This window comes from Eupeodes corollae, chromosome 1 (genome assembly GCF_945859685.1).
Source record: "Eupeodes corollae chromosome 1, idEupCoro1.1, whole genome shotgun sequence".
NCBI classification, from domain to species: Eukaryota; Metazoa; Arthropoda; class Insecta; order Diptera; family Syrphidae; genus Eupeodes; species Eupeodes corollae.
This window is the reverse complement of record NC_079147.1, coordinates 233378907-233403892: the sequence shown is the minus strand read 5'-3', so window position 1 is coordinate 233403892 and position 24986 is coordinate 233378907. Positions and strand designations below refer to the sequence as shown.

Here is a 24986-nt window from a genome sequence, read left to right as displayed (position 1 = left end):
AGGTCCATCCAATTACTCGGATACGCAGATGATATTGACATAATTGGAAGATCAAAGCGTGATGTCAGTGGAGCGTTTTTGAGCATTGCGACGGAAGCGAAGAAGATGGGTTTAGTGGTCAATGAGGGCAAGACCAAGTATATGCTGTCATCAAAAAAGGACACTGAACGACGACGTCTTGGACAAAACGTCACCATGGACAGCTATAACTTTGAGGAAGTTAAGGACTTTGTCTACCTAGGCACCGCTATTAATGCAGACAACGACACCAGCGCTGAAATCAAACGAAGAATAACTCTTGCAAATCGCTGCTTTTTTGGACTTAGAAGGCAATTGAGAAGTAAAGTCCTCTCTCGAGCATGTAAAATCACCATCTATAAGACACTCATCATCCCGGTTCTCATTTATGGCGCTGAGGCCTGGACCCTGTCAAAGAAAGATGAAAGCGTCTTAGGATGTTTCGAGAGAAAAATTCTTCGGGTGATTTTTGGTCCCGTACGCATGGATGGAGAATGGAGGAGAAGATATAACGACGAACTGTACGGGCTTTACAGCGACACTGACCTAGTTAGCAGAATTAAAGTCCAACGGCTTAGATGGCTAGGTCATGTAGAGCGGATGGACATCAACGCTCCAACGGAAGGTCTTCGAATCCAATCCCGAGGGACGGCGCAGAAGAGGAATACCGCGACTCAGGTGGCGCACCTAGGTGGGAGAGGACCTCAACCAACTTGGCGTGCGAAACTGGAGATAGCTAGCTAGGGACCGACTGACCAAGCTGGCTGGAGACACATGTCCCAGGTCCGCCCCGAACTGTAGCGCCACCTTAAGTAAGTAAGTATGGAAAAATAAAATTTAGAGTTTAACCAAATAATAAACCTCATCTTATAAGGTCATCCAATTTCCCCCTCCCCAAAAAATCTCTTTGGTAAATAATAGTATTTTGTTTCCTTTTTCATTCCTTATTTGTAAAAGAAAGGAACAACCTATTGGCTTATTATTTATCCGCTTGCTTCTTCCCTCAGAAACCACCTCGTAAAGAAGTTAACTCTATTCAACTCTACCTACCATTAAATGGGCCAAAAGCAACTTTACTTTAATGTAGTAAACATATGCAAGTTAAATAAATAAAAATATGAGCTAATAAATAATCAGTTTTGATCTTCTATTGGCCAAACAAAGTTGCACATACGCCACTGTGAACCTTTACAAAGGGCATAATTTTGGAAAGTAATTAAACACCCTTATAAGAAACCATTTTCTTTGGGTACAGTGCATTTAAGAGATCCAACCTGCTCCTTAAATTTTAATTTTTCAAAGTAAGCCCTTAAATGAAACTTAAAGGTCTTTTTCAATTACTTTAGTGGAATATGTTTGTCATGCATGTTTAGTATTTTTTTACCAAAGGAGGAGTTGAGAGAAGAAACTATCGTAAGCTCAAGTAGTTGCATTATCTCTGTTCATCGGACTTCTTACACCTTTGTTTATTTTCGATTGACACTCCTTTTTAAGAATATCCACAAATATAGTTTAAAAACACCTTAATTATCAATTAATGGTATTTATTTAAACCTCATTGTTCCAACAACACTTAAAGCTTACAAGTCTACAGGTTTAATAGTTATGAATCTAGATAAAGCGAATGCAACAATAATTGTTGCACAAACAAAACAAAAAGCAAAGAAATAGAACGATTCCTCTGTGAAGACATCTGTGAATGCTGGGATATCATGGTAAATCTGTTCGATAACAGCTAGAGTTCCACGAGGCTTAACCATATTGCTTTGTTGATTCTTGGTTGCTTTACTTCCTCTTTACAGCTTTCCTTGACGAACTGGCAGCTTTTGAAGATTTTGTTTGCAAACTTGTTGCAGCCGCGTCTTCCTTCGGAGCTAATGTGGAAATGTGTTTGTTGCAAAGTTGTAGGAGCTCTAACGTTGTGAGGTTATCACATACAAATCGAATTTCTTTCAGTTTAGATTGTTCTGTAAAAACAAGACAAGTTTAAACTAATGGACTTAAATAATTTGTCCTTTCTCACCTTTGGCCGCATCAATTAATGAGAATCTTACTTCAGCAGGTTGTAAGTTACAAAGAACTTCTGGTTTCACGATACAATTTGGGTTGGTTTTTATGATTTTGGGTGATGTCAGATGAACAAGGAGTTCCCTATTGAAAATAAAAGTTTATAATGAAGATATAAGTAGACTCATGACACTTTTTTTTAAATTTATTTGCAGATTCTATCATCATTCAAATAGAGAAGGAGGTAATATAAAGCCGTCAAACTGACGCCCACTCCGACTAAAATGTCTACGGAGCGTGAGCTGGCTCCTGGTGGGCCAGCTCAGCTCCACTCTCTACCTTCGTATCCCGATATTGGTGCAACAATTCAGATTAACACGGCAGTTAGTATAATCAGCAAGGTGTATGGTAAGTTTTTTTGTTTTTCAAGAACATCACAAAATTACTATTCAATTAGATCTAGAATCATCCTCACAACATTTTTTTAACACAATTTTTCATTTAATTTCCTAATTAACTTATACGCTTGCGTGAGATATATTCATGTTTATACAACCTACTATGTAGATTTTCATTTAATAGATATTTTTCGTTTCCGAATGTGAAAGAATGAATGGGACAATGTGTTAACTCTTTATATCTAGAGAAGATTTCTGTCGCGGTCAATTACCTTGTTGATTTTGCGTTTTCATTAAATGGATTAAATGAAACTGTGACGCGTTTGACAGCTTTTAAATTCACACTTTTTAGTTGTTTGGCGATTGCAGCTACTATTCCATTGGATCTGCGAAGTGCTCCACTGTAATAAATCGACATTTTGGCTCCTGCTAATAAGCTAAGCTCCTTTTGTACAAGAAAATTAAATTGGTTATATATTTTTTTTTAGTATTTTGGTTTTTGTGACATGCGCATAGAAATTGACGTTCTACTTTCGCTGACAGTTTGAATACGCGTGAAGTTAAATGCGATTTGAACGGATTTGGAGATAAAAAGAAACCAACAATTTAAAGTGATGCCAGTACTCATTTCAGGCAGCACGAATTTTCACATGCTATTTTGTTTGATATGATAAATATGCGAAAATAAATAATATATTATCGTAGTTTTGATGCGAGGAAATTTATTCATATTTTTCATTAATTTACGAAATTCACTTTTTCGCTTAAAACACGCAAAAACTATTTATTGTCACATTTCGGCTGATTGATTTTTTTGGAGATTATATTGAATTTTTTTCAAATTATTCGTAAATTTGAATGGGGGTGTATTCATAGAGAATTACTATATTTATTACTTGATCTATAGTTTAAGACTTGTTCGTTAAATAAACACAGCTCTTATTCGTAGTCAATTTTCCAGCAGTGTTTAGTATAACCCCAGGTTTAGGTTGTCTTTGTCTTCTACTACAACTATACTTCAAATGACAGGTCAAAGCGAAAAAATACTGTTATATTTTCAAACTTGTTATTTTGTGTTGCCATTCCTCAAATTGGATGTCAAAAAAGTAAAACAAACTTATTTAATAAAAAATAAAAAAAGGAACAAACAACGGTTCTATAATATTTTAGATGTACAACAATCAAAATATAAAACGTAAACGGCAGGAAAACTGGTTTTCAATTTACATTTTTGTGGACAGCAAGTTTACGTGAAATTTATTTGATATAATTTACTTATCAAACTTTTCAATTCACAAACAAAAATCAAATATATCATTTGGCTGTGATAAAAACTACTTAAACACAGCATTTTCTATGTTTTTAGTTAAACCACAGGTTAAGCCCTAAACTTAGGTTTAAATTTGTTTATAAATAGCGTAAACTTTAGACTTGCTTAGTAACAACTTAGCAAGAGTTTAGCAAACATCTATGAGTATGCCTAAATTGCATGGTAAATGCTTTAAAAAAAAGATAGATAGCTCGCAACTAGCCCAAATTCTTTATTGTGTCCTATAATTTAAACGACGTACTATCCGTTTTTCCATTTAAACAAGATAAGTTGGGTTAAATCCGAAAAAAACATATTTGCATGACCTTACAGTGTTTCTTCACCCTAATATTTTAAATTTATTTAATAGAGAGACGCGGCTAACTTTTTATCTGGTGTCAATTGTTTTGTACCGTTAAAATTTTCGCTTCATATTTGTCAAATAAATGTATCAATGCCCCTTACAAATCTTAAAAGATTGTTTTTTGGAAAAAATGTGTCTGGTGTAAAAGGCCTTCCGTCGTTTCATGGATACCCCAATACTTATGTTAGTGGAGTGGTGGTTAGTGCGTTAGACTGAAATGCCAGAGGGCTTGGGTTCAATCCCTGCCTGTGCCGTATAAAGATTTTTTTCACGGGTACAGCCCCTTGCGAGGAATTGACAAATTATCCAAGAGTAATTCTTTTCATGAAAAGTGTTTTTTGTCAAATCAGCCATTTGGATTCCTCTTAAAACTGTAGGTTCCCTCCATCCCGACAACTCCAGTGGTTTTTTTTTACTTCCTATAAAATACTATAACTTTTTGGTAGTACAGTTTTGCCGCAAGTCCCACGAATGTGTAATGAAATCTAAAAAAAATGCTTAGAAAAAAAATGGAAAATATTTTCGCACAATCAATTAATGTTGCATTAAAACAAAAAAGGTGCATATGATTAGGTACAGTGTTTTTTCATAGTCTTAAAATAATCGTAGGAATATTCTTATAATTGTTTTTATATAGTAAAAACGCATACATTTTCGAAATGGTATCGCACTAATGCAAGAAAAAAAACTTAAGAAATATAAAGCTTTTATTTTACACTTTACATAAAGATGCTATAATAAGGATAAATGAGTTCGTCTTGACTATGCTTTTGCGTTCTGCATTTCTAGAATATTCTTTAATGCAGAAATTAAAAATCAGCCCTACGAGTATCAGGAGTTTCACCCGCAATATTTTAAATTTGTTTGTTCCCCGGATTTTTAAAAGCTATCAGGAGTTCCGCGCGAATAAAATTTCACTTCGGATTTAAAACTGATCTCTCAATGAATTTCCTATCTCTGTTATGGAAACAGGGAATGAAATCTGAACCTAAGTCTTTTCTTGATTAAAAAAAAAAGTATTGTTAAAATTGTGGCCTTGGTTTTGAATACCTCTCCAATAGATTTCTTCAACAAAAAAAAATCTTTCTGATAAGCGGACATACAAAATTTCCCCTCCGTTCTACCAAATCTACCATCTGAAAGTTTGCTTCGACAAGTTTGAAATCTTAAAATATAAAATCTGTTAGTCTTCATATACATTTTCATCGGATGTGTTCTCATTTGGTTTCGTCTTTGGCTGATGCATTCCAAATAAAGAGGAGGCAACGACACCCTCGACTGCCGTCTTCATTCCAACGAGATGGAAAATTGCTTCCCCAGAGGGAGAGAACTTCTTAGTTTTGTTTGGTCCAGCACCTCTTCCTTTTTCGTAAATTCGGTTTTGGGAGGCTTTCTTCCGCACGTATCGTTTTTGGTCGGTCTTTACCTGATAACAATTTTTTAAACACAAAAAAAAAAGTAATTTCTTACCTTCTTCCATTCAAAATCACTTTTAATGGGATGCCAAGCGCTATTCAGCTCCGACGTTAGCTGCTTCCAAAATGCAATCATTTTGTGTTTATTGTCTTTCACGAAACCCCTCGTAATTTCAGGGTTTCCCTGCATTTTCAGCAAGAGTATATCACTTTGTTTTATATTTATTGATATAATCCTGCAAATTAAACAAAAATTAATAAGTTTTTGCTAATAAAAAACAATTTCGTCGAAAAACGAACATTGTTGCCTTCCTCTTCGCCGCCAAAAATTTAAGTGAACATTTTAGCCGTCAAGTGTGTGATATTACGCCCGAATTTAATGCTCGTGATAAGGGGAGTTTTTCGAACATCATTTTTTTTCGAGTGAAACTCAAAGTAAGGAAAAAGAAAAGGGGTACTTTTTTCGGGTGGAATGACATTCGGGCGAAACTCCTGATAGGGCTGATTGTCTACATTTTGATATTTTGTCTATTTCGCAAACATTTATTTTATATGTAGTATTCCATTTATCAAATGCAGATATATTTACTCGTAAATCCACCATAAATCTGTTAATTACAAGAAAACAAACACTTTCATTTATTTTCCAAGTCTTCCAAAAGTTAAAGCTCTATCCATTTTTATTGTCCAGTATGAATCTTTACGTCTAATTAAATTGAGGTTACTGAGATTAATTTCCTCATATCGATACGTTTTGACAAACTTGCTTTTTTCTTAACATATGTATTTGTGTATTCATCTTAAATGTTTACACAAATTATCAAATGAAATTATTCTCTGAAGTCGAGATTAAATACTCGAATCAAAAATATTTTTTATTTTCAAAATCCAGTCTAAAATAATAGTTTTGGCATCACTTTCCTATTAGAAATGCATCATCGAATTTCTTGTAGTTTTTAGTTTTTGTATGAATGTTGTCGCCCTGCTCAGCAATTTGCATTGTACTGCACACAACACTCTTTCAACATCAACAAATACTATGTATCTGAGCAGGATAGCCATATAACACCAATCACACTTCTCAACATTCAAACCACTAAATTCATCCACCGTTCTCGCTTTGTCGTCGCCATCGCCAATCGCCACTTCTCGCCACTCGCCAGCAGCCCCGCAAGCTGAATCGTGTGCTGAAAAGAAAAATTCTTTTTTCTCATAATGTACGGAATTCAGAGTTAACGAAGAGAAAAAACAACACGAAACAAAAATCGAATAGAAAAACTACAAAAACTCGATAATTTTTACTCATTTGTGATTCAATTAGTTTAACCAAATAATTCTGTGCCTAAATTAAGTGTTCTTTAGTGGAATTTTCCAAAGCTACAAACAAGTGATCCCAACAAAAAATATAAAATAAAGAAGTAAAAAGAAAAGGCTGAATTCATAAAAGAAAATATATATACCTAGGGAATATATATCAAAAACGCGACTAGTGACACAAAAAGAAAATGTATCCAGTCGGACAACGTAAGTGATAAAATCAAATTCTCTTATCTTCTTAGTTTTATGAATTTATATGGTTTATGTAGATTTCCATATTTATATTTAAGTTTGTGAAAACTCGCTGAAAATTGTGTTCTAATCTTAAAACGCAATGAACCTTGAGACTCCGCTAGGCGAAGCCAGAAACTAAACAGCCCAGCACCATCAACCAGCAAGACTCGAAAGAAAAAACCGTGCGAGAAGGGCACGCTGTCTCGTTCACTCCAGAGGCAAAGTGATTGCTCTAATTCGTCGCCATCATTGTCGTCGTTGTCTTTCGTTGGGAGTGTGCTGGCTGAGGCTGAGCTTGTTGGATTTTTTTTTTTGATTTTGTGGCGATGTCGAAGTGCAGTGCACCTTTTCTCTATGTTATGTTTGAGGGATTCACCACCGAAAGTCTAGAATAGAGGAATGGTTATTTAACATAAGGCAACAACCAGACAGGTTTTATGGGTCTTGTCTTGTCTCTTGGTCGACCCCTCTTAGGGCGCACTACTCACTAGAGAATAAGTTGTTGCAGCAACTACGACAAAGTAGTATAAGGCGCGTTTTTCTGGGGTCTTCTAATCTTTAGAGGAAAGAAATGTTTGACTGGTTCTTTTTTGTTTTTCTATTTGCTTGCAAATATAAGCAACACGTTTTGAAACATTCTCTGTTATGTATTTCCACTTTTCCACTTCCATTCCAGGGTTTTCAAGATAGAAAGAAGCCTCATCTGGCCCATAGGTGATAATGGTGGAATGCAAAAACTAGGTCAATGACCGTAACTTAATTTTAAATGTCGCATTTAGTGTGTTATTGCGCAAACATATAGGTACTAGGTACCTGCTTACAAATAGGCGTTCTTTTGTAGTTGATCCCACACAAAAGCTCAAGAGGGCTGTCGTCCCGGGGACATTGGACCGAGGCAATGTTGGGAAGACAATCTTTATTTTGTTTTGTTTGTTTCTATTTGCCACCAATCAAATTGGTTATAAAAGTAAAATTAATGAAAAATGTTTTCTGCTGCTATCAGCCAAAAGCGATTCCAATAAAAAAATATTTTGTTTCTATTTTGGAGGGATAGTCGCGGAGAGGCAAAGGAAAGGGAATTTGGTGTGATCTACTTTTGGGGAAAGCATATGGAACGCGAATGTGCTAATAGAGAAATAATTTATTAATTGCATTTTTATATATTTTTATTTTCAATACAAAATTATGCTTGGGTGGAATTTTATTTTTGATTTTTGTATTGTCGAAAGTAGGTAACCTAATTGAAATGTTGACGCTAGGGATATAGTCAATCAATAACTTTGGTAATAAAATAAAGGTTCGGTTGTTTGTAATTTTATTTCTTTCAAAGTATGTAATAATAAAATAGTTAAATTAGATGATTGACAAGAAAATTATGAAAGTAAAAATGTATGAAATATGGTAACTTTGTTTTCATTCTTTAAACAGTTTACGACGTGTATACCTATAGTGGTGGAAAACTAAACAGGCTTCGTCTTCATTCTTTTTAACACATAAAAAGGTATTTGTGAAGATATGGAATATAGATATTAAGAAGATAGATTTTTAATAATTTATTGCTTAAATGCAACAATTTTTTTAGATACAATAATGAAAAAAAGTTGAAAAATGAAATAATAGAAACAAAATTAATAGGTTACTTTTTGTACCGTTTATAATTGTTTTAGAAATTTGGCATCCTTAAAATTGCTTCTGGTCTTCGCCCCATCGAATTCACCAATTTGGCACTTTGCTCCATGGGTATGGTGTACTAATCCTTTTGAATTTTTGACCACAACTTGTCTTTATTTTTGCCTTTGCTATGTCAAATTATTCGGTTTGGGATACCCCATAATTGCTCAATTGGGTTTATATCGAGAAATTGCGATGGCCTTTTTTAATTTTTTTGAAAGTAGTTCGTAGCCAATTTGGAGGACTGATTCGGGTCATTATCACGCATGAACTCTTATTTAATTGGTATCTCCTCTTTAGTAAATGAAAGCATAAGTGAATTTAAGATGTGGACATAATCCACAGCGCACAGCTTAACTTTTATGCAAAATATTTCACCTACACCAGAGGTTGAAAATTAGCCCCAAATTATTTTACTCCCACTACCGTGTTTTATTGTCTCCTTTGTGTATTTTGGGTTAAATTCCTTGTTTTTTTTTGCCTTCTCACATACATTTTTCATAAGAACCACACAAATTGATCTGTGTTTTATACGAAAACAAAACATTATTCCAATTAGAACGATGCTGGGGTGGAATCGGGCAAGGCGATAGTTGACTGTCACTGTTTTGATAATTATTGATCAATTCAATCAATTGATTATCAACTTTTCTTTGTACTTCGTAAGGTGATCACTAAAAGTTTATGATTGCTTGGTTGCACTTATGTTGTCAAGGAAAAGATATCGATTCTAGTTCAATATGGTTTTATTAAAACAATCCTAAATGAAATACGTAAGGGCCTATTATGGATCACAACTCAACTTAGTTGAGTTGTAATCAAGACAACTCAATTTGAAGACAACTGCAAAAAAAAATCGTATTATGTAAGACAACTTTTTTCAGTTGAGTAGACCAAATACGTTGCCTACTTTTATGTGGTTGTTTTGTGTCAAAATCAGCTGTGTAAAGGAAAATACGTAGGAATTTCAAAATTTTGAATTCAGTGCAAAATTTTATAAAAAAGACAAAATAAAATGAAATGGAGAGATCTATTGATTTGTTTCTTGGAAATTCGGAAGAAGAAAATCCCCTGAATGTTGCACTGATGAGAAAAAATATTTGAGATCACTCCAATCCATTGGAACTATTTATAAACAAATTCTTTGATGAGTGTTGATTTTAATGTCTTCGTTTTGTTTGAGATTTATAAGTTACTTTAGACTCAACAAAGACGCATTTGTTTATGTGCTAAATGAAATCAAAGATCATTTGAAACAACCACAGCGTTCCTCCGCAATCCCACCAATTCTCAAACTCTGCACTGCCCTACGTTTCATGGCAGAAGGAAGTTTAAGATTGGTTAAACTTATATGCTGTGATGAACCCCCTGTGGTTTTCAAATTTAGCTTGTTGTTGGCAAGCTTTCTTTTTAAATTTCCCTTGTATTGGATCCATACCTGTATATGTGTATATACTTTGTAAAAAAATGATGGCTTTTGCATTCAGTTAAACTTACTCTTTGCCATTCTTTCGCTGTTCTTGATGGTGGTCCAATGCTATTCAGTTGAACAGCTATATTTTCCCATTCTTCGTCTTAGGTTCTTTTTGTGGAACCGAATTGTCGCTTGCCTCTAGCCACCTCAGGTTTCTGCTGCAGAACCTCAATCAACCTCTCGAATGGGACAGGTTTAGTTATTTTTAATCTAAAAAATTAATTTCTTACAGATGTTTATATTATTATTTGTAAAACTTACATTTTTTCTCCATTTTCTTAAAAAAATTGGTTTTCAATGGACTGTTGATGCCTACCGTTATGTTTTTGTACACACAAATGCACTAAACAACTAGTAAATATCAGTTGCTGAATTTTGACAACAATCACAACTGAGAGACAACTCAACTGGGTTACATAATACCACAAACACACTTAAAAAGTCAACCATTTTTTAGTTGACTACTGGTTGACTTGTGACAGTCAACTAGTTGTGATCGGTAATAGCGATTGCCAGATTACAACTCAATTTTGTTCTTATTTGTCTTACATAATAGGCCCCGTAATTATAATTCAAATTTTAATATTAAAGTAAAATTATTTTTAATACTTTCCGTATTCCTTTAACAAAATTTAACAAAAGGATAGTTGGCGTCGTGAGTAGCATTGGTTGTCACATATTGATTGACTGGAGGATTGGGGTGTGTTTAAAAGTTCGGCAAAGGCATTGCCAGACTTACATATTATTACTGGTATGTTCGGTCACATGAAATTTTATGCAATTTTTTGCAAATTTAAATACATAATATGATGTCAAACCCCCTAGGAAAAAAACCCTAGTTTGGGAAACTTAGTGAAATTTTCAAGTTACCAAACAGGCTTAGTACCCGTAGCGTGATGGTTAATGCGTTGTCATGCAAGGGGTCTTGGATTCAATCGCTGCCTGTGCTACCTAAATTTTTTCTCGCGAGGAATTGAAAAATCCTCCAAGAGTAATTCTTGTCATGAAAAGTGCTTTCTCAAATTCGGATTCGGTAGGTCCCTTCCATCTCTGACAACATAACTCGCACACAGGAATGGTTGGCCGTTGTAAGTCACTAGGCCCTGGTTCTTCATGGACTGTTGCGCCACCGTATTTATTTATTTTAAACAGGCTTAAATGTCATTTCGACCAGCTGTTGTGTTTTATTGTCATGTTTCTTTTTAATTGTTTTGTGCTAAAAAATATTGTTCCTGCTCAAATGAAAGTATGCATTCTTTTGTTTGTTTTTGTCTGCCAGGACTGCCACACAAAATCAAATAAAAATGATCTCCACTTTCATGGAAGCACATCCTTAGAATCATTATGTGACTACTATCACACATCCTATAACTATCAAATAAAAATATAATTATTATACGGTTATCAAAACTATATAGTTAATACATTTTGCTTTAAGTAAGATTCTACCTCCTGGAATTTTATATTTGTCAAAAAAAACATTCTTTTGTTGAATGCAAGAGCTCGATTTTAATGAAAAGTGGGCATAGAACCGACTGCATTTATTTTAATAACTGCAGCGCTTATTTTAGCAGCAGTTCTTTGGCCAATCGGCGCAGCTCAATCAGCCCCAACTTGTCGTTGATAAACACCAAGAAGATTTAAAGTGACAGCCATTTGAAGCATAGGTGGAATATATGCTGATCTTATTCCTGGTGGTAAATCGAGCAATCGCAAAACATACACTAACATTTATTTGTTCAATCGAAAATTTTTCAAGAATCTGAAATAAATATGTTATATGTACATATTAGGTGCATACATTATTCTGTAAATAACTTATTTATATATATTCAGAGAAAGTTTCATAGTTACATTGGGTTAGGAAGTTCCAAAATATTTTATAGAAAATTTGCATTGAAGTATGCATTATTGTTCACTTATTTTTATTTTAACTTTGATATCTTTTCACTTAAGCTAAAGTTTATAGTGGAGCTGAAGTTCACACAAATTATCTTTTTCACAAAAAATTAATCAAAATATATGAAAGTGAAGTAACAAAAAAGTGATAGTTAATTTAATAATCATCTCAAGTGGAGCAAAAATCATCCATTTTGATGATCAATCATTTGCAAAAGCAAGTCTTTAAATATTGTTTTTCTTGCTCAAACAACGCACTTTTCTTGTACTTCTACTAGGAAGACTTGCTTCTATTAATCAGTTTCTCATTGATCTAGCTGTCACTGGTCCGTTTAATTCATCGTTGAATTTTCTTGTTGAAAAAAATGGTTTCTTCTTGCATATTCTTACCAATAGTGTATCAAATTGCGAAGACAATTTTCTTTTTTTCCTCTTGTTTTTTCTTTTGGGCTTGTACGTAGAATGCATTCATCGTTTTACAAGCTTGTCTTAGTTTTTGAATAACTTTACGTTCAAAACAAGTACAATGAAATCTACGAACCAAATTTATTAAAATTATAGATGATTTCCAATTATTTTTTTGAGTATTGAAGAAAAACATCTGACAATAAACAAACTCAAAATACCTATCCTTGTATGTATGTAGACTTACGTTAGAATAACAGTTAAAACAGCTTGTTTCTATTATTTTTCCAGTATATATCTCCATTGACCATTGCAAAGACTAACGACAAAAGACTTAATTGCTAAGAAAAATATTGTGTATTAAAAATGATGAAGATACATATTTTTATTATTTGTTTCTAACACTGTACAAGTGTACACATGTAACATTGTGTCAAAACGCAAAGCTCTGCACCTTCATACTATGGTTTTGACAAACTCACTCATCTTCATTTTAAATACACCCTATGGTTTATCTTTAAGTTTAAGATCAATTCATAGTTCAAATTCGGAGTTTTACAAATTTATCTTTGTCTGTTTTAAAAAATGATATACCAGTATGCACTGTAAAATTGATTGATTGCAAGAGTTAATCTTTTTGAAGTTTTTGGTTTTTTAATCGGTCTTTGGTTATTTGACTTCAAAGGGCGCCTTTATAGTTTCTTAGCTTATTTGAGGAAGAAAATAATATTTTCGCAATGTATCAAATCGTGTTCATTTCTCATTTCTGCTTTGGATCTTAAATCTATTAGGGGCGCATTTGAAAAAAAATACTTAAACAGTCCACTGTTGTTAAATTTAAGAGACATTGTCAATAGTTTTTTCGAAAGATTTGAAAATGCAAATCTTTTAAGTGTATACCATATCTTCTAATCCTATTTCCCTGCATGTGACATGACTATGTTCATGCATATTTTGCACAGTATTTATTATTTGTAGCACAACAATTGTGACAAACTTACAAAAATACATTTTTTTAAGGCTTGGTTAATTAAAGCAAAATGAAAAATTTCGTTTCCTAAAAAATGTTCATAATTTCAAGAAAATGAAGAAAAGGTCATATTATGTCACAACAATGCCATTATTTTTTTTGGCAATTCTCCTTTTTCATTTTGTTTTTGACATGTTATTCAAACACAATAAATTCTTAGACAATTCTAATTTATTTCCAAAAATGAACAATGAATATGTTAATTCAAGAAAGTTCCTTTTACGATGAATTTGTCTACATAACATCCTCTTAAAGTAATATAATGTATAATATATTATTTCTTAGTAAAAATGATTTTCGCTACATGAAGCCGAATATGCCTATTTAAAATATGTGTTTGCATAATGCCCTTTGTAAATTAATGGAATAAGCGTTAAACTTTTCGATAATAGTAAATGTTTAAATCCCTTTTCTATCTTCGATGAAATTACTTTTTTTCTAATGACTTCGATTATATTTAAATAAATCACATTGAAATATGAACTATCTGTGTTTTATCATCACTCTGGACTTTATATGTAGGCATTAAATTGGGGTATTTACTTCCTTGCCTATTATATTTACATCAAAACTAGTAACCACTGCGTAAGCTTTTTCATCAATCCTACTCTTCAGGGGCCCTACTATGTAACTCGATTCTACTTTTGATTCTATTTGAAACTCATTTCCGATTCTACTTTCAAATCACACTACGTATGAAAGTAGAATCGAATGCCGGTTATACCAACTTGTTTTCAAAAATTTTGTACTTTCGAACGAGTATCGAGTTGTTTGACAGTTTTAAAAACAAAACAAAAAAAAACATCACATTTTTGGACAAGAATAATTATTACAAATATGTACGTAAAGAGCGTACTGAAGAAAATATCGCAGCAACAACAAGATGGTGCCACATGCCACACAGATTGTACGATTTAACGATCTTAGACTATTTTTTGTGGGGCTATATTGACGCATTAGAAGACAACATTAAAGATTTTTTTTTTGTAAAAACTTTCCTATACCTAGGTTTTAAAAAAAATCACCCTTTATGTACGGTAGAATATTTGAACGTATTCTTAATGAAAAATATATACTTTTGTTTTAGTTTTGTTAAGAGCTATGGTCTTTCTAAAGACGGATTTATGTTCTTCTTATCATCTGACATGACTACGCTCAGAAGGCAAAATGCTGTTCCGATTATCATTAAGTTATCAGCAGCATTGAATTTTTTGGCAACAAGAAGTTACCAAAACCAAATCGGTGGTGACAAGAACGCTGGAATTGCACAGCAAACCATTTCAAAAATAATAATTACATTTACTATAGGTAATTGTCCGAATTTGTTGTTTTTCAAGTTTTTATACATTAAAATGTTGAGTGAATTCAGGGTGGACTTTAGTAACATTCGTGGTTTAAGAAAGAATTCCTATGCCACATATGTCCACATTGCATCAAACAGGCCAGCTGTTTTGGCATTGAGTGAAACTCAAATAGGTGAAGATTCCGATCATTCGGAATTCAATCTAAATGGGTATAACTTAGTGCCATTATTTTTTCCTCATCATGGACTAGCCGTATATATAAGAAATGATGTTGCATACCAACTCCAGCCACAATATGGTTTGTGCACTAACACAAACTTTAACTTCATGTGGTTAAAATTCACGGTAAATAAACACATCATCCACACTTGTTTTTTATATCGAAGTCCAAATCTGGACAGAAATTCAACTTTTAACGAATTTGATGCTCTGTCTGACTCCATTCAAAGAATTGTTGCCCATTATCCTCACACTGAAATTGTCATTGCGGGCGATTTCAATGTACACAATTCTTCTTGGCTTCGTTATTCTGGTCAGTCAACACCGGAAGGAAGGTATGTTGAGATCTTTGCTGAGTTAAATCAATTAACCCAGCTTGTCGATGAGCCAACTCGAATCCCTGACGTTGCAGGTCAATCCGCCAACACCCTAGACTTGTTTCTTACCTCTGACCCTAATAAATACACGATTAGTGTATTACCGCCTCTAGGCACATCAGACCATTGTATCATATCTGCAAAATTCTCATGTCGAAAAAACCCAGTTAAAGAAAAAACTCCTATGAGAACCGTTTGGCAATATGAGAAAGCCAACTGGGACGGTCTCAATGAATTCTTCAGGAACTTTAACTGGTCACTATGCTTCCTCGATAGTGACGTGGATTCCAGCGCAGATATGGTTACAAATTTAATTCTTTGTGGAATGAGAAATTTTATCCCGAACAGGGTAAAATCTATCAAACCCAAAGAGAACTCATGGTTTGATTCGAGCTGTAAAGAGGTTATTAGGATCAGAGATGTAAGTTTCCGTTGTTACAAAGCCAACCCGACTGAGGAAAACCGGAATAAGTTCAAACAAGCTAGAAAGACATGTAATGGTCATATTCGTCGAACCAAATTTTTGCATGATCAGAAATTAAGGCAAAAAATACTACAATGTCCCAAAGGTAGTAAAAATTTCTGGTCATTTGTAAAAAACGTACGAAACACCACGTCATCCTCGGTTCCAACGCTCGTCCACAATGACACTCCCTATGTAAGCTCGATTGATAAAGCCAATTTGCTTGCAGCACAGTTTGCTGTTAATTCGACGCTACCGGAAAGTGTCATAAGTCCTCCTGTTCTTGAGAGCGTAAATGATTCAATGGGACGAATCTTCTTTCGCACTCGTGCAGTTGCAAGAGTACTGAAAGACCTTGACATACACAAATCCGCTGGCCCGGATAGTATCTCCCCAATTGTTCTGAAGAGGTGTTCTTCATCGCTGGCAAAACCACTGCGTAAACTTTTCCATCTTTCCTACTCTACAGGTCTTTTTCCGAGCGGATGGAAAATAGCATTTGTCCAGCCTGTCCCTAAAAAAGGCGAATCCTCCTCTCCCTCTAACTATCGTCCAATAGCACTCACGTCCCTTCTTTCCAAGGTCATGGAAACGCTGATTAATTATCAGCTCAAGAAATATCTCGAAGAACGGAAGCTTCTTAATGACCGACAGTATGGTTTTCGTAGCAATAGGTCCACTGGTGATCTCATGGTCCATCTCACCGAACAGTGGAACAAATCTTTACATCGTTTTGGAGAAAGTAAGATTATTGCACTTGATATTTCAAAAGCATTTGATAGAGTTTGGCACCAAGCTCTCTTATCGAAAATGCGTGCTTTTGGTATTGATGAATCTCTTCTTCGTTGGATTAGAAATTACCTTTCTAACCTTTCAATACAAGTTGTATTGGATGGTTACAAGTCTGAAATTCTTAAAATAAATGCTGGTGTTCCCCAGGGCTCCGTTTTGTCTCCGACACTGTTTCTTATATTCATAAATGATCTTATGTCTGCCACTTCTAATCCATTAACCTGTTTCGCCGACGACAGTACCCTCAGCTTCTCATACTCGTTTATAGATTCACATCCTTGTCCTTCGGATGTGGAACTTCAACGGCAGCGTATGATAAGCTCATTAAATTCTGATCTTGACAGCATTGTACAATGGGGAATCAAAAACCGTGTAGTATTTAATGCTTCGAAAACTCAATGCTGTCTCCTGTCGTTAAAGCGTAACATACCCCCGATGCCACTATCTATGAGTGGCACTTGCATCCAAGAAACTAATCAACTGTCAGTACTTGGTATGTGTATCACAGATCACCTTTTATGGAACGATCATATATTTGATATTGCCAAAAATGCTGCCAGGTGCTTAGGATTTCTCCGACGGTGCAAGAAATTTTTCACCCCTTCTGATCTGGCTGTAATTTACAAAGCCTTCATCCGTCCAAAGCTTGAATATAATTCGCATATCTGGGCAGGTGCCCCCAAAACAAGTTTAAATCTCTTGGATAGAATACAAAAAAGGGCTTTAAAAATGATAGGCGATAGAACTATAATTGAAACATTTACATCGCTAGAACACCGCCGCAATGTTTCATGCCTTTCGTTGTTTTATCGATATTTTTACAAACAATGTTCTGTTGAACTAGCCAGTTGCATTCCACCCCTTAAACGATTCAGCCGTAATACTCGCACTTCCAGGAATGCTCATCAGTTTACCCTTGAGCTCAATTTCGGGCGTACTGTCAAGTATAGAGATGGAATGCTTTAGCCAACTCTGTTTTTCCCTCCCATTTTGATGTTCAGAACTTTAAGACCAATGTGCACCGGTATCTCCTTTGTAATCCTTCCCTATTTTCCTAATGCTCGCACTGTGTTTAAATATAAACATATAAAGGGTACTTATAACCCCTTGAGTGATTGCAAATTATAAAAAAAAAAAAAAAAAAAAATTGCCGATGTTTGGAATTCAATCGAAAGAGTCATGTGACCGCTGATGATGAATTTTTAAATGAATGAGAAACGAAACTCCAAACGCTATTTTTGGCAAACATTACAAATTCCCTGTTTAAATGGGTGATAGATGGAACTCATATTCAACATTTTACTTACACTTTGACAAAAAAAAACTTTGCTAGCAAACACATTTGATGTAAAGTGATTATTTTTGATTTTGCCTTGTTTTGAATTCTAATTTTGAGTTACGTAGTTCCTCGTTTATTCGAAAGTTCGTAAGAAAATAGTTGGCACTACTAGAACTATTCGATTCTCGTTGGTTCGAAAGTAGTCAAATAGATACATAGTGCCAATTTTTCGAATTCGAGTAATTTCATTGTTACATAGTGGGGCCCCAGGTCTTCTTTCGAGTGAATAACAGAATTTCTCCAGCCTAGAAATATCTTGAAGAAAGAACGCTTCTTAATGACTGGAAATACTGCCTTCAAAGCAACAAATAAGAACAGTGGAACAGAACTTCAAGTCTGAAACACACAAAATATAGATTCGTTTATAGATTCACAACCATACTCTTCCGATGTGGATCTTGAACGACACTGTATGATAGCCTCATTAAACTCTGACCTAGACGGCATTGTTAAATAGGGAATCAAAATCGAGTAGAATTAAATTCAAGCTGTGTACTGTCGTTAAAACAAAATTAAGCAACCTTTCCCCTATCGATGAGTCCCGCTTGCATCAAGAAGCCTGAAATCCTGGAAATTCTATTTGAAATACGTGATGTCGTCAGAAATGTCGCTAGAACCTTAGGCAATGTAGACGTTTTTCTTCCCCTCTAATCTTTTGCTATTATTTATAAGGCTTATATTTATACATTTCTGGACTCGTGCTCCTGCAACTTACTTGGACGTAAAGCATTGAAATTAATTGGTAATGATATCAACGTCATCTAAAAGTGTTTTGTATCACACTTTTTCACCTTTATTTTAACGGACTATGCTCTAGAAAAATAACCAGTTGCATTCCTCCCTGCAAGCAATTCAACCGTAAAACACGGGCCTCCAGGAATGATTATCAGTATACCCTCGTGCCCAACCTCGGTCGCCTTGTCAAGTAGTGATATTTGTTCTTTAACCGCACGCGAATGTGGGATGTTTTTCCATACTCTGTAGGTCCAAGTCATTGCAATATTCAGAAATCCAATACCACCCTTCATACCTTCTCCCCCTTTCCTAATGCTCACACTGTGTCTTGACATTATAAGGGTATCAAAAATAGCATTGAGTATGCGCGTTTTCAAACTTCCCGCCGCCTATAGCGTTCTTGTTTTTCAGTCATTAAATTATCAAAGTAAGCACGTGAGAATGTTAATGATTAATCATCAATATTGTTGCTATAATTGGAAATAAAAAAGACCTACGTTGTAGCAGTTTGGAAAACTCTTTAAATTATGATAGCAGGTTATCACTAAGCGATTAAGATTACGATCTGAACAAAATAAAACTAGATTCCCCATTGCAATATTTTGTTGTATTTTGAACAATCAATCTATTCGTTCCACCAAAAAAAGTGGCAAGCATATATTTGCAGTTAATAAAACTAATTACATTATATCACCCTATGTTTCAAAGGAGTCTTGAGGGAAAAGCTTTGAGTTTCACAAAATGGTGTTGAAATTAATACAAAAACCAAAAAAAAAACTTAACTATTTATTTTTAAAATATATATTTTAATTCTGTAAATAAATAAAACAAAAATATTTTATCAATACATTTATGGTATACTCTTGATACTTATAAAACATTTCTTTTTATTAATAATGTTATTTTGATTTGTATTATTTTATTTTACAACAATAACCAATTGGCTACGGACTTGTTGTTGTGTATATGATTTTATTTTGTTTTTTATTTAATTTTTATAGAATCACAATGGACCTCTTCGCCTCCGAGGCCTCAGAGCCCATCCACTCAGCCGCAGACTAGCTTCGATACACTCACATGTAAAATAATAATTAAAAAAAAAAACTAAAAACTAAAAACAAATTCTAAATTATATTAGATACTAAACTTTTTGTTTTAAAAACGTATTCGTAAAATTTTGAAACTAATTGGCTTGGCTTGAATGAATGTTGAGTTTGTTTTTGATTTGTGTTCTTGTATGGCTTATTATTTCTTTTTGTTTGTAGTTTCTACAGAGTTTTAACATTAATTTATTTAAATGAATGAATGAGTTGATTGAAAGTAGTGGGTGTGTGAATATTTTTGCTTTTTAAGTTTGTTGTAGTTATGAGTTTTATATAAAATTAAGTAACACATTTAAATTTACAACAAAAAGGTATGAATTTAATAAAGTTAGAAGTTTTATTTAAAGTCACTTATTGCTGCATAGATTGAATTGATGCAAATAATTGTGTGCTACACACGTTTATCTTGTCAAAAAAGATTATTTATTTATTATTGTTTAAGTTAGTAATTTTTATTATTCTTCCTCTGAATTAATATTCAATGTTCAATGAATAACCCAAAAATCTGGTAAAGTTAAGACGACATAAGAAACTTGAAGGCAAGCTAAATTTTTAAAGGTCTGGTTGGTGAGCTTCCAAAAAAACTGTTTTATTAAAAAAAGCATTTTTTGAAAAGTTGATCGGAAGGTTAAATAAATACATTTTAAATAGAACCAAGGACTAGTGGCTAACAACTCTGAACCATTCCTGTTTTTCATTCATTTCAGAAATGTAGGGGACATTTAGTTTTCATGCCAAACATAATCGACTTATTTAGGATTAATTTATTCATTAAATCCATTATTAATTCAATAACGCAGTTGGCTGCATATTAAGTCCCTGATGTCGCTGGCTAAATAAAAATAATTTGAGGAGATTCTTAAGGGGATTTTTATTCCGTTTTAAAGGACATTTGATGGTTTTTTGTAAAGTGCAATAATCAGATTAAAGGAAAACCACAAGTCTTAATTATGTATGGTTTGCTAGAAACCGCGTGTTCCTTATACAACTTAGACGTGTTTGTATTAAGGGCCTTGCACATGAGAGCGAAAAACGAATGGACGAACAAACGTGATTCATCAAATTCCAAAAAGTCAACCTCAAACAAAAACACATTTAAATTATAAGAAAGCAATTGACACTGTCGTTAGAATAATTAAATTTGCATTTTGTTCCTTAAAACAAGACAATTTTGTAAAAACAATTTGGTAGTAACAAATTGCAGTGTGGTTGCTACGAACTGTCAAACTCTATTCGCGTTCCACATACCATCCACACTTCAACGAATAAATTGTTCGCGCGCAACATAACCTAAACATTATACCCCTCTTGTTTTGTTTGTTAAAAAGGGTATATTATTTACCCTGGTTACAAGACAAGATCGAGGAATCGAATTCAAATGGAATCGAAATGACATTTGGGTTTTATTTGTGTGCGTACTGCTACTTTCAAATAAACTTCAAATTTTATAACAATGCTCTCAACACAAAGACGAGCGCCAAATTAAATTCAGCTTAGAACCAAAAATACTCCATTTAAATGGAGTCTTTTTGTTTAGAACAAACAAGAGGGAAAAAACGTATCGCACGCACACAAGCAAAACCTCACAGATCAATAACTCGATTCCCCCATTCAGGTTTACAAACAAATTATCGATTCGATTCACCTCTTTTAGTGGGATTGGATCGAGTAATCCTATTTCGATCCGATCCAGGTCTATACGGCGCTAAATCCTGATTCAATACTCCTTATTAACGCGGTAATAAATTGACAATTCGTCGCTGTATACGAATAGAAATAAAACTCATGTGAAAGGAAAGTCAAAATATGCGAACATCCACAGTTCGCAGTTCGTAGCTCATGTACAAGATGCTTAAGGGCTTTGCACATGAGACCGAACAACGAATGGACGAACAAACGGGATTCAACACATTTCAAAAAGTCAATTTCAAACAAAACACATTTAAATTATAAGAAACCAATTGACACTATTGTTAGGATAATAAAATTTGCATTTTGTTCTTTAAAACAGGAAAATTTTGTAAAAACAGTTTGGTAGTAACAAATTCGATCTATTCGTGTTCCTCCGCATACCATACACACGCAACGAATAAATTGTTAGCCTAAACATTATACCACTCTTGTTTTGGTGTGAAAGATCATGGTTGAGGAAAATATAGAGAAAAGGGTAATTCAATTCGTCGCTGTCTGCCAAAATAAATAAAGCTCATGTAAAAGAAAAGTCAAAATATGCGAACATGCACAGATCGCAGTTCGTAGTTGGTAGCTCATGTGCAAGATGCTTTAAACCTCCTACAGTCTCAAAACATTTCAAAAAAATTCTTTAGAAATCATAGAAACTATAAACTTGCTAATTTCAAAATATCGATAAGAAATTTCTATAAGAATCAAAAGTGAAATAATCTACACTAATAGTATAAAGGGGAAAGATTTGTACATACAACAGTATGTAACGATTAAACTCAAAAAGTACTGGACTTATTTTATTAATTCTTTTTTAATTAGAAGCTAAATTATCACTGAGTAACATAGGCTATATTTAGTACAGATTACTATAGAAATCTTTAGAAATTCCTATTAAAACCGACCAAAGGTGTAAAAAATTAGCCATAAAGTGTCTAAATCAGACATATAGCCCAAGAATGAGGTTCCGATTATGATGTATATAACGAAGGTTTGATACAAATCGAAAACAAACTTTAAGAATAGAATGACAAAAGTTTAAAGAGACTTTGGATTACCTTCTCCGAATCATTAACAAAATGAAGTTGATGCCATACCGTGCCGTACATTTGATATTAAGGAGTTGCCAAAATTTGTCAATTCAAATGTACCCAAGTTAGTGGCAGATCAAAAAAAAGCGTTCGATGCTATAATTGAAAATGTGGAAAATAACAGTGATCAACTATTTTTTTTTGCACGCCTGGTGGCACGGGTAAAGCTTTTCTTGCCAATTTAGTATTGTTAAAAGTACGATTATCCTGGCAGTGACATCGTCAGGAACTGCTGCAACCCTATTAAATGATGGGAAAACGACTCACTCTACGTTTAAATTACCGTTGGCTGTTTCTTTAGATCAACAGTCTGTGTGTTCAATCCGTAAAAATGGTCCACTTGGAAAGATCTTATAGAACACGTCGCTGATTATTTGGGATGAGTGCACCATGAGCCATAGATCGATCTCATGTAGAAGCAGTGGACCGCACTTGTGGCTTAACTTTTGTTTTCGCTGGAGACTTTCGCGAAACTCTAACAGTTGTAACAAAAGGTACACGTGCCGACGTTTTTAAAGCGTGCCTCAAACCATCTCCTTTGTGGCTATCAATTAAAACTCATAATATGAGAACCCATTTATGCAATAACCTCGGTGATAATTTCTCAGAAAATATACTTAAATTAGGAGACGGAAAATCTACTACTCCAATTGCAAACAGCTCCCAAGTACTTTTGGATATTGAATTGGCTCAAACTGTCTAGAAATTCTTATAGACACAATCTATCCCGATATCAACAATCTTGCAGTAGGAAATTTCCATTGGCTCTGTTCGAGAGCGGTATTTTCACCCAGAAACGACTCAGTAAATTAGATAAGCAAAATTATTATTGAAAAAGTACCAGGTGAGTTTAAATGTTACAAATCTGTTGACACCGTGTGCAACATCGAAGATACAGTGCACTACCCACAGGCATTTTTAAATTCCCTCACTCCTACTGGCTTGCCACCTTATGAACTAAGATGAATCCAAATATGTGTAATGGTACAAGACTATTGATCAAAGAATTAAGAGATAGTGATTGTAACAACTATCATTACGGGTCCCGCGGCCGGTCAGCTCGCACATGTCACGCGGATCACTATGATACCAACTGATTTGCCCATATCTTTTAAAAAGTTACAGTTCCCTTTAAAAATATCCTTTGCCCTAACAATAAATAAATCCCACTGACAAACTTTTTCCATAGTTGGTATCGACTTAAGTAAAGAGTGCTTTTTCCCACGGGCAATTGTATGTGGCACTTTCTCGAGTAGGATGTCCTGAAAATCAATACGTTTTGTTGCCACCTACAAATACCACAGCCAACGTAGTGTACAGGGAGGCTTCAAGATAAGCATACAATTTTTTTTTCTAATTTAGTGATTCATAGTCTTTTTAATTAGCATGCTTATAACTTAAATATCTGTACCTATTTATGTCTACCCGTGCGAAGCCGGAACGGGCCGCTAGTCTGTGAAATGAATAGAATCCGATAAATCCGAGTGTGATATGAATTATTATCATAAAACATTGTTTTTTAAGAACATTTGGGTTAAGCATTTTGACAATTAGTCATAGACTAATTACGATCAGTGTCAAAGTACTCAAGAATTGTTTGAAATTGTTGGTGATCTTGACTATCCTGGTATGAAGCGCGAAGAGTGACAAGATTACTTAGAGCGCGGTGTCGTCGTAACAAGAGTTATAATTTTAAACTGGAAATGAAAAAGAAAACGATTTCAGTTCTGAATGAAAAGTATTTTTGAACACTTCCTTGCGCTTGCTTGACTAATAGATGTAAGTACCTAAGATGTTCCAATTCTTCCGAAATCCCAGTATGACTTTAAAATCAATAGACCGTGTGCCTAACGTAAATTCTTGCACCTTATCTTCAACGCTTATGTAAAGTTTATAATATTGTATTACGTACCCTCTCGTCAAATTTAGTTTGTTAGTTGATTTTGAATAGTTTTTTTGAATGAGAACAAATTTTGAGTTGCATGCTTATACATTTGTAAACATAATTTAAATTTCATTAAAAATCATTAGATTGGCAAAAATTTCAAAATTTTCAATTGTCTGTCAAGATTATAATGTGTATGTATTCATAGAGAAGCTTTTAACCTTTAAGTAAAAACTATCTTTGATTGTGTACAAAAAAGTCCATCATCCACTTTAAAAATAACAAAAAAAGAATTGTAAAGTGATCTGTTTGTGAAAGGTAAAAATTTTGAAATTTCTAATCTTGTCTGTCACGTCAGAACATTCATAAAAATTACAAGTATTTTTTTATATTATTGATTTACATATTTCTTTGGTAATTTTGTGATTTTTTTCATTCTTCTGTTGTTTTCTTT

At 34.0% G+C, this 24986-nt stretch overlaps 3 protein-coding genes across 7 annotated transcripts in view; 1 reads left to right on the top strand and 2 right to left on the bottom strand.

The window, feature by feature from the left end:
* Nucleotides 1-24986, top strand: part of LOC129938639 (protein argonaute-2) — a 66441-nt gene that overhangs the window by 34711 nt on the left and 6744 nt on the right. Inside the window, exons 2-3 of one of the 5 annotated variants that reach the window (XM_056046310.1) lie at nt 2241-2433; nt 19772-19849. In XM_056046310.1, the coding sequence (XP_055902285.1) occupies nt 2310-2433; nt 19772-19849 (202 nt within the window). In that variant the 5' untranslated portion in view covers nt 2241-2309. Of the gene's footprint in view, nt 1-2207; nt 2434-6693; nt 7036-19771; nt 19850-24986 lie in introns of those variants that run through there. The other 4 variants (XM_056046308.1, XM_056046307.1, XM_056046306.1 and 1 more) reach the window with 4 other exon arrangements.
* LOC129938642 (uncharacterized) lies at nt 1546-1778 on the bottom strand. Its single transcript, XM_056046313.1, has one exon. The coding sequence runs from the start codon at nt 1776-1778 to the stop codon at nt 1599-1601; it is 180 nt and encodes a 59-aa protein (XP_055902288.1). The 3' UTR covers nt 1546-1598.
* Nucleotides 1670-2967, bottom strand: LOC129938641 (uncharacterized). The gene is made up of 3 exons (XM_056046312.1): nt 2696-2967; nt 2042-2169; nt 1670-1985 (listed from the first exon to the last, which is right to left on the bottom strand). The coding sequence occupies exons 1-3, from the start codon at nt 2839-2841 to the stop codon at nt 1804-1806; spliced, it is 456 nt and encodes a 151-aa protein (XP_055902287.1). The 5' UTR covers nt 2842-2967; the 3' UTR covers nt 1670-1803.

What these genes read in the sequence shown, in the direction of transcription:
- LOC129938642 (XM_056046313.1), bottom strand. Translation starts at nt 1,778, where the DNA reads ATGGTTAAGCCTCGTGGAACTCTAGCTGTTATCGAACAGATTTACCAT.
- LOC129938641 (XM_056046312.1), bottom strand. Translation starts at nt 2,841, where the DNA reads ATGTCGATTTATTACAGTGGAGCACTTCGCAGATCCAATGGAATAGTA. An exon ending in GAAAACGCAAAATCAACAAG is followed by an intron (nt 2,170 to 2,695) that starts GTAATTGACCGC and finishes TATTTTCAATAG; the next exon opens with GGAACTCCTTGTTCATCTGA. An exon ending in ATTAATTGATGCGGCCAAAG is followed by an intron (nt 1,986 to 2,041) that starts GTGAGAAAGGAC and finishes TTGTTTTTACAG; the next exon opens with AACAATCTAAACTGAAAGAA.